The sequence below is a fragment of the Apteryx rowi genome, unplaced genomic scaffold (assembly GCF_003343035.1).
Source record: "Apteryx rowi isolate R43461 unplaced genomic scaffold, aptRow1 scaffold_26, whole genome shotgun sequence".
Lineage (NCBI taxonomy): Eukaryota > Metazoa > Chordata > Aves > Apterygiformes > Apterygidae > Apteryx > Apteryx rowi.
The window spans coordinates 3,268,707-3,282,047 of NW_020448974.1; the positions used below are offsets into that span (position 1 = coordinate 3,268,707).

The window sequence follows — 13,341 nt, forward strand, 5'->3', positions numbered from 1 at the left end:
AAAAAGAAAGAAAAAGAAAGAAAAAGAAAGAAAAAGAAATCAAGCCAGACACTTGCTGCCTCCTGTCACCACAAAGATGACTTTCTGAGAAACAGCAGGGATAGCGTTAAAACTACTGCAACGCTAAGACCAGTTACTTCCTAAGCCCTAGTTCTTGTTTGCTCGTTTTTATACAAATGGCAATCAAGTTAAGCAAACAAAAGTTTTGATTAAACAAGGTAAAAGCATAGTGTAACAGCAACATTCCATAAGATTTCACCAAAATGGAAGTGCAGCACAGCTTTTTGGCAAATTCATTGTCTTTACCAGATGGCATTACACTCATCCAAAGTTGACAGAGAGTTCAAGGAGTACCAAACACCAGCAAGCCTGATAAAATTCTGTTCACTTTCTGCTTAGAAAGCCTACAGTCATGACAAGCATCCACAAGATGTCTGATTATGTCATGATTTTTTAACAACGTTTATGTCTCAGAAAAACTTCTCACCTTAGTTAACTTTTAAACTTAAAAGTGAACTGCTGCAACAAATCCTACAGCATAAAAGACTAAGAACATGGAGCTGTAGTCTGGTGCAAGATAGAAGGTTATAAACCAAAAGAGTCTATTTTCATTGATGCCTTGCAGAATGTGTTTTTCATAACGGACAGTTTTGTAATATTAATTTAGATGAAAAATAAAAACTTCATACATTATACAATAACAAAACCTAATGAGACATTTTCCCCATATGCTTAGGCAATACTCAGAGGTTTTCACTTATACAGTTTCAAACTTATCAAACATATGACATAAAATGGCATAATGAATGTACCTAAAATTACATTAATGAGATGCTTACATGTTTCCACCACAAAATGACTGCATGTATTTTCTCTGTTGATGTAATCTGTGAAAATTTATGACAAAATCAAAAATCTAACTGTGATTTTCCAAACACATTGTGATAGGGTATTGTGTCAACCCCAAACAAGCATAAAAAAACACCAACATCTAATACTTGCCCAAAATTTAAGAAAAATTTAAACTGGCTAATAATTTGTTCCTAGTTAGGTCCACGACGGATAAGCAGATGCACGATATATATATGCAATACACAATACAACAGTGGTTCACAGAAGGCTCTAAACCAATACAGCAACATTTTACACGGCAGTAATACTAACCAGTGAAAATAGAAAATACCATACTTTACATATAAACCAACAGTTTGATCTTATTTTTAATGTTGGTTTATAGCCATCCAGATCTTTGTTTAGTCTTAATATTAACAAACAAGGTTAGAGAGTTCACAGGTTCCTACATATGTTTTTCTAATTAGCTTTACTTTTTCTTTGACACATGGTTTAAAATGCACAGTATGAACACGTAATATTAAGTCCTTCTTGCTACTCACCCAGGTGGCATTCCAGGCATAACTGGAGGCATTCCAGGCATCATAGGTGGAACACCTGCCATTAATGGTGGTATACCTTAATAAATAAATAAATAAACAAGTAAATAAAAGACCAACAACATATGCTTTTTAACAAATCTTATAAGAAATTAAGACTGGATAAATGGTTTAGATAAAGCTCTAGAACTTTTTTTTTTTAAATATACCTCTTATAAAGGACGGAATATAAAAGCTTACAAGCAAATCTAACATAAATCCATTGTTTCCTGACCAGTCTTACTACCATATTAACACTGCTTCCATCTAGATGCCAGCATTAGGTATCACTCAGTGGGGGGTGGGGGCGGGGTAAAACAAAACAAAACAAAAACCACACACACAAACGAGGGGGGAATATCCAGAAAACCACTTACAAGCACCTCAAACTATTTTGCAACCTTTAACACCCGAGTGTCAGTAGGGGCAGATCATTATCCCAGCATACAAGCAGCAATCTGCATTTCTACTCAGCTTTTTAATAACTAGCTCAAAACACCATGTTACCTGGAGGCATTCCTGGGGCACCTGGTACAGGAGGCAAACCTGGTTGTGCCATTGGGGGAATGTACCCCTGCTGTGGCTGAACCTGTTGTGGTTGAAATGAAGTTGAAGCTGCGGATTCATCATCTTCATACTCATCAGAATCATCCTGTTGTTTCTTTTTCTGGCTTTCTGCTAAGTAATATGATGTATAAGGTCAGACTGAAGGTAAATTATATTCTGCAAATTTACATGTTATCTGAAATATTCTAATTTGAAAAAATAACAATTTCAAATCTTACCACCACATTCAAAAATTCATAAAATTAAAGTAAAACTATGTGAGTCTACCATTATACAAATAATAAAGGGAAGGAAAAGTCACTCACACTGAAATGACCCTCAACATAAACGAGGGTCTTTCTCACGCTGTTCAGAGTAAGTCATGAAAATTCAAATATAGTTAAACCTAACAGCAAAGAAATCTGAGTATTCCTGCATCATCAGGCTTGCATCATCCCCTGCCTGTCCTCACCCAATGATCCTCAAAAAACGAAAATAAATAAATAAATAAACAAAATCAAAACCTAGAACTTACAATCTCCATACTTATTAGGTAATTAGATGTTTTAGCTGCACCAGCATGTAGATACTTCTAAACAGGTAAAGAAAAATATCACTTGTCTTTCTAAGTGACTGGCAAAGGTCTAGAACTGCAGTTACAGAATGCATTAACCCAAGCACTACTCTTTTGAAAAAGACCACCTGTATCACACAGCTAGATTCTCAGCATCAGTAAGAAAGAGTATGATACAGAGAATTTGTCTTCACATGGGCCAACATTTAACTGATTTTCATCATCTAAAACCCCCCAAACAAACAGAAAACCCCCCCAAACAGTAATTTTGTACTACTAAGCCTACAAAATATGAGTTGAAAGGCATACAAAATACCATATGCTAGAAAAAAAGAACTGTTTAGTTTATACGGCTTTGAGGCAAATTAATACCTTCTACTGTGTGATTAAGATCTAGTATTCAACTTGAAGAGCTGACTCAAAAAATACACACCAAAATAAATCTAATTTAACAAACAGACTATGGTAATGACAGATAACTAGCTAGATTTCAATTTACCCTGAGTTTTTTGTTCAAGTAATCTTCTCCTTTCCTCCATATCTTTTTCTGGAATGCCCTCCATGCCATAGATTTCCAGTTCAATGTCTGTTCTTCCAGGAATAGCATTTGGAACAGCATCTATTGTTTCTTTATGTACCTAAAGTTAAAAAAGTGGTTTTCAGCCAGTTTATATTCAAGATAGAAAAGGAACATCATTAACAGGAAGAATCTCTCTGGCTGACCATTCCCTTGAGATGTGCTTCCTAGTCACAGTTAACTACTATTTGTATCTACAACCAGTTGATAAACTCGTCTTCTGAACACCAAGGCAACACATAATTTCTTCACTCCTCCTCTATCCCCAAAATGACCTAAAGATCTCTACTGCATATACTCTATGTGAATGCTGACATAGCAGAGCACTCCTGTTCTGGAAACAGATGACTTATCTGTTTCTAGCACATTTTCAAGATTCTGGAAGCCACCCCCAAAGAACATCTTTAAGTTCACTATTATTTACAACCTTACATAATGACCAGAAAATTTTGATGTGTGTTTAAAACTTACCTGCATGCAATGTATAGCTAAACCAGGTCCTGTATACAATTTCTTATGACATATATGGCATTTAAAGTGCTTTGCTTTTTGATGCTGTATAAGGATTTTTTCATCATCAAAATCCCTGTTACAATACCTATTGAAGATTGTTAAGGAAATATTTAATCCAGAAAGTGAACATTTATATAACACTAAAGTAATAAGTTTTATTGTGATTTCTCCTAAAGGAAGGAAAGCACAGAAAATGTCTCTGAGTGTTCAAATCACCACAGATAGTTTCAGGGATGTCTGAAACCAAGCCTCATGCTTTCATACCACCCAGCATTTCTCTCTTCAGACAGTTAAGTAAATCACAAAACTGGGAAGAGGTATGCATGCAATTAAGATCTAATCTTTGTCTTCCTGTCATCACAAACTTTTCAGGTTCTAGTTATTTCCAATCGGATTCATTTCATTCCATTTCTGCATACCTTTAGATTAAAATAAAGTTGCTAGAGCATTAAAGGAAAAATAAGCTTGAAAACCATGACACGAAAGTGATGTCAGATACTTATAAACACACCTATTTAATAACAAGTATCAGTAGCTAACATTTAAAGAGAAAAAATAAAGTTTTTAGTTAAAAATGCCCTTCCTTTTTCAGTCACCCAGATGTATCAATTTCTATGACACTACATAAATAGCTACAGTCAAAAAGTTTTCTGCTTTTTAATAAAAATTTTGTAAGTGAAGGGCTTTTTTGATATCCATATGGCGTAAGAGGCAAACTGCAGATTCCCTTCTGCAGGTCAGCATTAATATCTCAGTGAACACCCCAGACATCTTGCTTAGCAACACAGAGACACATTCATTATTAGCTATTTTTGTTACTACAGTATGCCTCTCGCTTTCAGCAAAATATAAGATTTATTAATACCTAAAATAGAAGCACAGATGCCTTGAAAAGATAAAAAAAAGTTTACAAGCTACTCTATGATCTTTTACCATTTTATTAGTGATTCCACATTGGGAAAAATATTTTAGAAAAAGAAAATGTAAGTCTACATTATCCCACGCACATTACAAATTTACAAATTTAAAAAACTACAAATGGTTCACTGAAGAAAAAAATCCCTCAATACAGAAAAATTGAGCTTGACTTCGATGCAACAATTACAAATCTGAAAGCCTGAAAACGGTTTTCAATAGGTCTTTCTGCAACCAGATCTGCCCCAGTTCTCCCTGAATACCAGCATTCATTACAGTTTTTTTTTTCTCCTCCTACTAACATCCTTCTCCTCGGGGATAAAGATTGTTCACTATTTCCTCCAAGATCCCGGCAGTCCAAAGGAGGGCCAAGGCCGGCAGCCAGGCCTCAAGCGAGGCAGGCGGGAGCTGACGGACTAGGCCGCGCGGGGGGGGGGGGGGGTGAGGGTGTGCGTGTAGGAGCACACAGGAAGGGCACGGACCAGGCCCCATCCCCGCGCTGAGGAACACGGAAAGGGAAACAGCACCAAGCCCTGGGCTAGATGATAGCAGGGAAAGAGAGAAGGAAACAGCCCTATCCTGGGGCGCCGAGGAGCCCGGCAGAAGAAGGGAAAGGACGGGACCGCGCCGCTCCCCTCCCCTCCCCCACTCCAGTCCGCACACCCGCCTCGCCCCACACTGAAGGATACCAGCACCAAGGCTTCAGCTGCTTCTTCTTCTTACGGCCCATAGCGGCGGCGGCGGCGCCCCCGACCTACGCAGAAATGAGACAACCGAGCTCCCTCCCTCCCGAGCCGCAGCGCCCACACCAACCGCTCCACGGAGGCGAGCGAGGCAGGCACAAAATGGCCGCCGCGCGCCCGCCTAGCGCCACCGCCTCCGAGCCCCCAGCATGCACCGCGGCAGGGGGGGCTGGCCACGTGACACGCTCCCGGCTCTCCCCGCCGCCGCCCGGGCCGTCCCGTCGTGCCTCGCGCTGGCGGCCGCCGCCATTTTGTCCCAGCCCTCCCTCCCTTCCTCTTCTGGAGGGGCGCCTGGGGGGGAAGGATGGGGCCGTTCAAAGGACATTAAAATAAATCACGCGGAAACGTGTTAACCTTGCTTCCCGGAGCTTGCTTTGCTTTGCCTTGCCGGGGGCTGCTCTCTTCTGTCCCGGTTTGCAGCCCTTCGGTGTCCGTTTTTGTGCTAACTCGGGGAGGATCCCAAAGGGACCCGCGGGGCTGGCCCTGGCCCCGGCCCTTCTGTGGGCGGAGATCTAGAGCTGCTTTTCTGACCCAGAAGGTTAAGCTCAAGTGGCACATTTGCAAGGAGAGCTGCATATCTGCTCAGTTACAAAACTGAGCTAACGAGCACGCTAGTTTAACGGTATGGCTGACGTCATATGTGACTTGAGCAGGCCCTGTCATGAAGCAGCTTCGGGGAAATTATCTTCGCTAATAGGGGTGTTATAGTCCAACGTCTGCAATGGCTATTGCATTTTCCAGTAGTGAATTACACGAGCAGAGGTCTTACAGCCACGGGAGATGATTCCAGGGCAGCAGCCCAGTTAGCAGCCGCGCTGCGGGCGCAGTGAGCGGCGCGGCCGTAACGCCCGAGCGGCTCCGGGAGGCGGAGAAGGGGCTGTGCCCAGCCGCAGCCGGCGGGGGGGGGCCGGCGTTAGCAGCGAGGTGACGCGTGTCCCAGGGGACGGCGCATCGCGAAGCCGAGCGGGGAGCAGCCGCGCTGCGTCCCCGCCGTGCGGCCGCCCTCGCCCGGGGGCGGAGAGCCGCGCGAGGGGGGCGGAACGGGCGGGCGGCGGGTCCGGTCCGGCCCGCTTAGATCCGGTCCGATCCGCTGCGGTAGCGATGCTGCCGGCGCTGCCGGACGGCGACGAGCGGGAGCTGGAGAGCAGCGAGGAGGGCGGCGGCGCGGGCGAGGAGCGGCGGCCGGAGCGGCACGGCAGCACCTACCACGGCCTCTACGGCTACCGGAGCCGCAGGTGAGCGGGGCCGGGGCGGCTCGGGGCCGCCGGGGCGCGCTGGGCCCGGGGGCAGCCCGTGTCTGCCGCCTTCCCAGTCCAGCTCCTGCGTTTTCGTTCATTATTTTCCTCCTTTTCCCCAAGGAGATTCCCCCCCCCCCCCAATGTCTCGATTTCATGATCCTGCCCCAAAACGCCCTCAGGCCGTGCCCCGCCCGCCGCAGCCCCCCTCCCCTGCCCTGCCCTGCCCTGCCCGTGGGGTCAGTCTGTGAAATCAGTCATGAGACTGGCTTGATTTTAAGGCTTGGTTTTAAGGTCCTCGCAGCAGGGAGCTGACAGCAGGGATGGGAGCCCGGCCGCAGAGACACCCTCCAGCGAGGACTTCAGGTAAAACCTGAACCCCGTAATCACCTGTAATATCCCCTTTGGTTGCTAGCTTGAAGCCTGTAGCATGCGTATTGCTGTTAAGTGAATAGTAATCAAAGTCACGTCAAAGCAGAAACCTCTGTGAAAGCATACTGATACTTTTCTGGACACAACAAGAGAGCTCAACTAATGCATTAAACATAAACGATCATCTTTGAGTTTGTACTCTGTTTTTCCCTACTGGTAATACTTAACGTTTCTGTTTTATCTCAGGCCTTTATTTAGATATTACATAATTTAAATTCATTAGCCAATTTTAAATGGACAGTTAATTTTTCCACAAGCTCTGCAGTATAGTTGTGGCTTGAGATTTTGACTAGGGAAACAGAGGAACAAAGAGGAACAGCGACTTGTCCATAGCTGTTAAGCAGTTGGGCATCTCCAGCCTTGGGGTCCGGTGGGCAAACCCCTGAATGTGTTTCAGATGGGCCACAGAGCAAGTTAGTCGCAAGGCAGAAAGAGATCACAGTGGCCCCTCTCCTAGAAGCGTGTGATGACTGCAAGCAAGTGGTTCTGTGCTTGTTCAGAAAAACAATAATATTTGCTTTTCACTAACTCTTATCTTGGGCTTTGTTTTGTTTTTTTTAAAAGCCTTTCCTTGCTGGACACTAACTTACCAGCTGAGGCGGAGACTGAACTGCATGGTTTTATTGCTAAGCGTCTTACTAAAGGAGCCATTTTTGAAGGGATGGGGAACGTAGCATCTGTGGAGCTGAGGTAAAACATAGCTTCTCATTCACAAATCAGTTTGGAAAGCATAAAAAATGTTGGCAACGTTGCACATCTTGCCATCTGCTGCTGCAGTTAGGTTTAATCCTGATTCTATGCTTTCAGTCTATTGCTGTTGTTAATAACAGCTCTGTGCAAATGGCGCTTTTATCTTTTTTTTTTTCCTAGGTGATTTTGAGAAAAATATTGTGATAAATAATTCATTGTTTGAATACTTAAAATATTACATGTATTTATTACTGTTCCAACTTAAACTACTCTGGTTACCCTGCTGAGGAAAGAAGAGGATGTCTAGGACTGCCCTGTATAGGAGCAGCCTGTGCTAGGGGGTGAAAATTCTTTGTAGAAGTCATGTACATCTACTTTTTGCACTTCCTTATTGTGATGTATTTATAACAAAATTGGTCTTTTTTTTTTTCTGCCTAGCATACCAGAATATAAAGTTGGTTGTTACTACTGTCTTTTCCRACAAGAAAATCTTCTAGGAATGGCAACGTTGGAATCAGACATCACAGCTCCAGAATACGTGATTTGTTTCTTAGGCGGCTCAGAGAAAGGTCTAGAACTATATCCTTACCTTTAACTCTCCTGTCTGTTTGGAGAGGGAGCTGATGTAAAAGTAGTGTTCTCATTTGTCTGCCTCCTGCTTGAAATCAGTCTACTAGCCTGTTTGTGGAAACCTTCCAGTATATAACAATGCATTAATAACAACCATACATTGAAGKGGCAAAATGCAGGTCTTACCTGATTCATCTTATTTTCCTTAAAAAGATACTTTCAGACTTGAACTGGACCAATATGTTCAAAGTCTGAAGATAAACCTTAATCAAGAGGTAAGGCCTGATTTTTACTATATTTTTTTTTAAGTGGTGAAAATGACCACTTTTTACACAAATTTATTACTAAAGCAATCTGGAAGATTTAGAGTATAAAAACAAGTTAATGTATAAGATACCAATATGAAACACTGTGAGAGATGGTTACCTGCTTCGCTGTAGAGACAGTGAATGCCTAAAGTGCTATTACCCACACAAGTCAAAGGAAAAAAGAGGGACTTTTTTGTGCCAGTCATAAATCTCTTAAAGGTTACTTCTTATATTCAGAGAGAAGAATGACTAATAGAATTTGATGGTCTAATGGTATGTTAGCAGTGTCCACCTAGGTTCTTATTGCTTCTGAACATTAAGGAGAGATTTTTGTTGTTTTTCTTGCAGCAGTTTTTCTAATGAAGTATGCATTTTACGTCCCTACCTCATCCCCTGCCTGCTGGTGCATGCTCTTTGCTCATAATATAATTCTGTCTAATTCTTGAAACGTCAAGCCCTTCATATCTGATATTCCACATCAGTGTGGGTTTAAATGTCAAACTCGTGATTTTAGTTTAGCATGGCTTGAAATGAAGAAGGATTTGACATCCAAATGTCATAGGTTGAATAGATTATTAATATGCTTCTTTTTTGTGTAGAAATCTAATTTGCAGTTAAAGTTTTAGTGTTTCAACTCGTTACAGCAAAAAACCTGGGAGACCTATGTTAACCCCTACTTGCGAAGCTGGTTTGAGAATTCTGTATGCCCTATTCAGAGAGTAGTGCAGCTCTTCCAGGAGAAACTTGCCTTCTTGTTACATGCTGTAAGTGTATGTCAAACTGAATAACAAAAAAGGTTTGGATGGCACCTCAGTGACTCTAGCATTGTGTTTAAAATATTTTTTGTATTTGCTTTCCCAGCCAGGAAACAGCTCCTTTTTTTAAATTCAAGACAAGTACTTTCTCCCTCCTTTATTGCTAAGGCAATACCTAGAAATTTCATCCATCAAGCAGGAATAAACTAATGTTTGAAAAGAAATTTTTATGGTTAATTCATTTTAAATTGCTTAGTAGTGTCCAACTTATAATTAGAGTGAGAAAATTAGAAATAGAATGAGCAAGCAGCCCCTGCAATAATCCTTCTGAGCCAAAAGGAATGTTTTATTGCCTGTGTCTCATGTAATTCACTGGAAAAAGAAAAGGAAAATTAATCTTAGCACCAGTGCCTGAGTTTGAAAAGACTTTTAATGGAATAACTAATAAAGTATAACCACTGTATTTCTTCTGAATGCAAAAATACTTGCAGTGACTATAATATGAAGTATTCTTTTAGCTTCTACTTTTACTCTGAAAAGAAAAATTTTAAAAGTACCATGTTACGTATTTATTACTAGTAATTACGATAAAGGACCAGAAATAATATCAAATCAGCGTGTTTTTTTTTTTCCTTTCCTCAAAGGCGTTGAGTTACACTCCTGTGGAAGTGAAAAACTCAGATGAAAGAACAGAGAAAGACATTAGCAGGTAAAGATGCTTCGGAACCAAGGGGCCTGTGAGTAACTTGGTTTTGCGTGTGATACTTTCCTGTTTTTGCTATTCAGGTGTTGTGTAGAAACAAGCAATTCACAAGAATTTTTTGTGTCAGGTTTCTGGCAGCTGCCAGCCTCCAAGGACTTGTTCAGGAGGGCACAATGACCTCCTTGTGCATAGCCATGACTGAGGAGCAGCACAAGTCAATGGTCATAGACTGTAGTGGACCCCAGCCTCAGTTCCATAATGCAGGTGAGATCATGGCTGTGAATACCTCATGTTACCCCCTTGTATCTCTCAGATGCTGAGAGCGCTGGTCTTTAGTGGTAGTTGAAGATATGCAGCAACTCATCGGTTCATGCCCAGAAAGTTTGGATTCTGGCTGGAAACTAGAACATGCTTTCCTCTTGGGTTGCAGAGTAACTCTGTTTACCGTATGCGCTGGAGCTCTGGTTTGAAAATGGTTGATAATAAAATCCAGAATGCATTTAATTTGTGGACCATAAAACTATAATTTTACACTTCAGGGCAAGCTGCAAAATGTACTTTTTAGTCTATTGGATTTTTGACAAATGTTACGGAAAGCGATTCAACACTCAGAATTTTGTGTAATCGCTGTAGCTGTGTTTGCTTTTGTTCTCTGCCTGAATGCTGATTTTCTTAGACTTTTATTTCCTGGCCCAGATATACCATGATCATTTATTGTGTGAGAGCAATTAAACCAGGTGAATGCAGCAGCATACTTATGTTGAGCTAATTTACTTCTTGCTCACCTTTTCTTTGTGTTCCTGAACATGTGACAGGAAGCAACAGATTCTGTGAGGACTGGATGCATGCTTTTATAAATGGTGCTGAAGGTGGAAATCCATTTCTCTTCCGGCAAATTTTGGAAAACTTTAAATTGAAGGTAACTGTTCATATATGTTAAGAACTTGGAGGAGACATCAGGGTTACTGAAGGACCAAATACTCATTTTGCAGCAAGGAAAAAAACTTACTGTTATGATGTCCATACATCATTATCTGACTAACTCTGAAGTTTAAATTTATGACTGTTATTATTACTCGTAGATGGCATAGTCTTGTTGACAGAACCAGTATGTAAAGCTGTGTGAAAGTTTCTTCAGCGAGTACTCCAAAGGCACTTTCAGATATTTAAAATAAAAACCAACTATTTTTTTTCTTAAAATTTTTTTCTTAAAATACTGTTAATTGGGGCCATACACACACAATAATAGCATGTAATTGGGTAATATGGATTCAGTAGTTAATTTTTGTTAGCTGATCTGCCAGAAAGATGAGGTGAACTCTTGATACCACAACTCGATCATGTCCGAATGTGTGTCCATGCTTTTTGCATCTTTAAAATAGCAGTGGTAGTATCCATCAAGGACAGTACTCACTTAATTCTTACATTACTCGGAGTAGTAATACAAAATCCCTATTAGAAATGCTTTTGCTTCTCCTGCTATTCTTCCTCACTTTTCCACATAGTAGCATATTTTCTTTCCATGTAGGAGGATAAGAAAATACTGTTACTCTCTTTCCAGGCTATACAAGACATTAACAACTTGAAGAGGTTTATCCGCCAGGCCGAAATGAACCACTATGCCTTGTTCAAATGTTACATGTTCCTAAAGAACAGCGGCAGTGGAGACATCCTTTTGAAGATTGTTAAAGTAGAACATGCAGAAATGCCAGAAGCCAAAAATGTAGTGGCTGTCCTTGAGGAATTCATGACAGAAACAGCAGTGGCTTAAACCAATCTTTATTCTGCACTTATTTAAGGGTATTGTATAAATCATTAATTTCTTCTGTGCGGCTTCATTTCACCATGGCAGAAATTTTAGTTTATATTTAAAAGTATTACCCAGGTCAAACCTAGATTGTAGTGCTGTCTACTTTTTCTATTTTTAAAGAAAGCAGCATGAGCTTTGTTTTTATGTGTAAATATCAGATGTTATATAACTCATGCATAGTTTTCAGTGCTTACCAGATTCTCCAAATGACTATTCTTCCTTTTCTGGGGAAGTCATGCCATTTGTTTTTTACTGTCATTGCATGAAAAAAAGAAAAATCACGTACCTGGCAAGCATTTTTCAGTGTTTTAGATACTTAAAGCATCTTTAAGGTCATCATTGTCTAATCATTAAGATCTGGTTACTTTCATACATAAAGAAGCACAAACATTTGGATAAATCATAGTAAATGAATGAATCATTTTTGTTTATATGAGAGAACATAGGTAATAAGTTTGTAACTAGTTTGCACATTCTACTTTCAAATTAGCAAAGTTTGTTCTTCTGCTCCTCTATAAGCAACTTGTTAATTGGTACGAAACAGAATTGCTTTAAGACTGAAGAGTTTTATGAATAAATTTTTATGTGCTTGTATGTATGTATGTAGGTATACATACACTAGTCAGACTTGTTAAATTCCCAAGGTAGATGATGAATCCTATTTCATTAGTTTGCCTTTTTATGATCAAGACTTTCTTTGTACAGTTGGGGAGTTGTAGTATTTTACATCCATTTTGCATAACTGTAAATAATAGCGTGTTTTTCAGCAGCAAAGAACTAAACCTGAGGACTTTACAGATGCAATATTAACCTGAGTCCTTAAATCAATACACACTTCTTCATAAATTGAATTTAAGTTCCAAAATTAATTATTTAGATTTGAAAACATTTCATTGTATTTCCGCAGTGAATTTTTACCCACATCATAAGAAATTCATTTTCTAAGTCAAAGGATATTTAGACAGCAGAATATTTGAAGAACATCTTTGCCTACAGATGGAACCAAAACTTAAAAAGCCTTTTGGGGACCACATAAATGAGGACTATTTCTGCAAATGTGATGTAAGCAAAACACCCTATTCATTTCCTTTGCAGCAGAGGGTGTTTGAATGCCTAACCTGGCATTTGAACAACTCCCATTCAAGGCCTGAAACACTAACTGTAACAGTCTCACTAATGCAGTAAGTTTGACTGTTTATTCTACCACTGCTGTAAATTGTGAAGATAAAAGCTAAATGCTTTCCTGTAACACAGCTGTGTTGAACCTATAATAAGGTTTACAATAAAATACATTTAAATCCTTAATACTGTGACTGTTTTAACTCCAAATATGTCTTGTCCTTGATGTCTCCTGTTTAAAAATTTTTATTCACGCATTATAAAGAAGTTGCTAGTGTAATGTGCAGGAGTCTGCAAGCATCATATTGACAGGAGAGTGATATATAAAATGAATGGGCAGGTCAGAGAAGAAAATAAAGTAGTTTCAAAAAACCCTTACTCTGTTATCTGCAGGAGCTCTGAGGAGTAATGACGTTTTCCT

General features: G+C 40.3%; 2 protein-coding genes across 14 annotated transcripts in view; one reads left to right on the plus strand and one right to left on the minus strand.

Annotated features, from left to right (window-relative positions):
- ZNF207 (zinc finger protein 207) overlaps nt 1-5,444 on the minus strand; it is an 18,112-nt gene extending 12,668 nt beyond the window's left edge. For 4 of the 10 annotated variants that reach the window (XR_003253817.1, XM_026067633.1, XM_026067632.1 and 1 more), the window contains exons 1-6: nt 5,245-5,444; nt 3,599-3,725; nt 3,050-3,188; nt 1,938-2,108; nt 1,395-1,470; nt 840-887 (exon numbers count right to left, since the gene is read on the minus strand). Coding sequence is in view for 9 of the 10 variants with exons in the window: in XM_026067633.1 (XP_025923418.1) it covers nt 840-887; nt 1,395-1,470; nt 1,938-2,108; nt 3,050-3,188; nt 3,599-3,725; nt 5,245-5,285 (602 nt within the window). In the remaining variant the exon portion in view is untranslated. The remainder of the gene's footprint in view (nt 1-839; nt 888-1,394; nt 1,471-1,937; nt 2,109-3,049; nt 3,189-3,598; nt 3,726-5,244) is intronic. The other 6 variants (XM_026067634.1, XM_026067638.1, XM_026067637.1 and 3 more) reach the window with 6 other exon arrangements.
- An 83-nt stretch (nt 5,445-5,527) lies between these two features.
- Nucleotides 5,528-13,106, plus strand: CUNH17orf75 (chromosome unknown C17orf75 homolog). 4 transcript variants are annotated; one of them, XM_026067641.1, is made up of 11 exons: nt 5,528-5,920; nt 6,398-6,533; nt 6,828-6,899; nt 7,530-7,655; nt 8,094-8,234; nt 8,443-8,500; nt 9,160-9,297; nt 9,933-9,997; nt 10,119-10,255; nt 10,807-10,910; nt 11,553-13,106. In XM_026067641.1, the coding sequence occupies exons 2-11, from the start codon at nt 6,400-6,402 to the stop codon at nt 11,760-11,762; spliced, it is 1,185 nt and encodes a 394-aa protein (XP_025923426.1). In that variant the 5' UTR covers nt 5,528-5,920; nt 6,398-6,399; the 3' UTR covers nt 11,763-13,106. The 4 variants fall into 4 exon arrangements, with proteins under 4 accessions (XP_025923426.1, XP_025923428.1, XP_025923429.1 ...); XM_026067642.1 differs by lacking the exon at nt 5,528-5,920 and having other exon boundaries at nt 6,283-6,533; nt 9,178-9,297; XM_026067643.1 differs by lacking the exons at nt 5,528-5,920; nt 6,828-6,899 and having other exon boundaries at nt 6,277-6,533.
- The last annotated feature ends 235 nt before the right edge of the window (nt 13,107-13,341 follow it).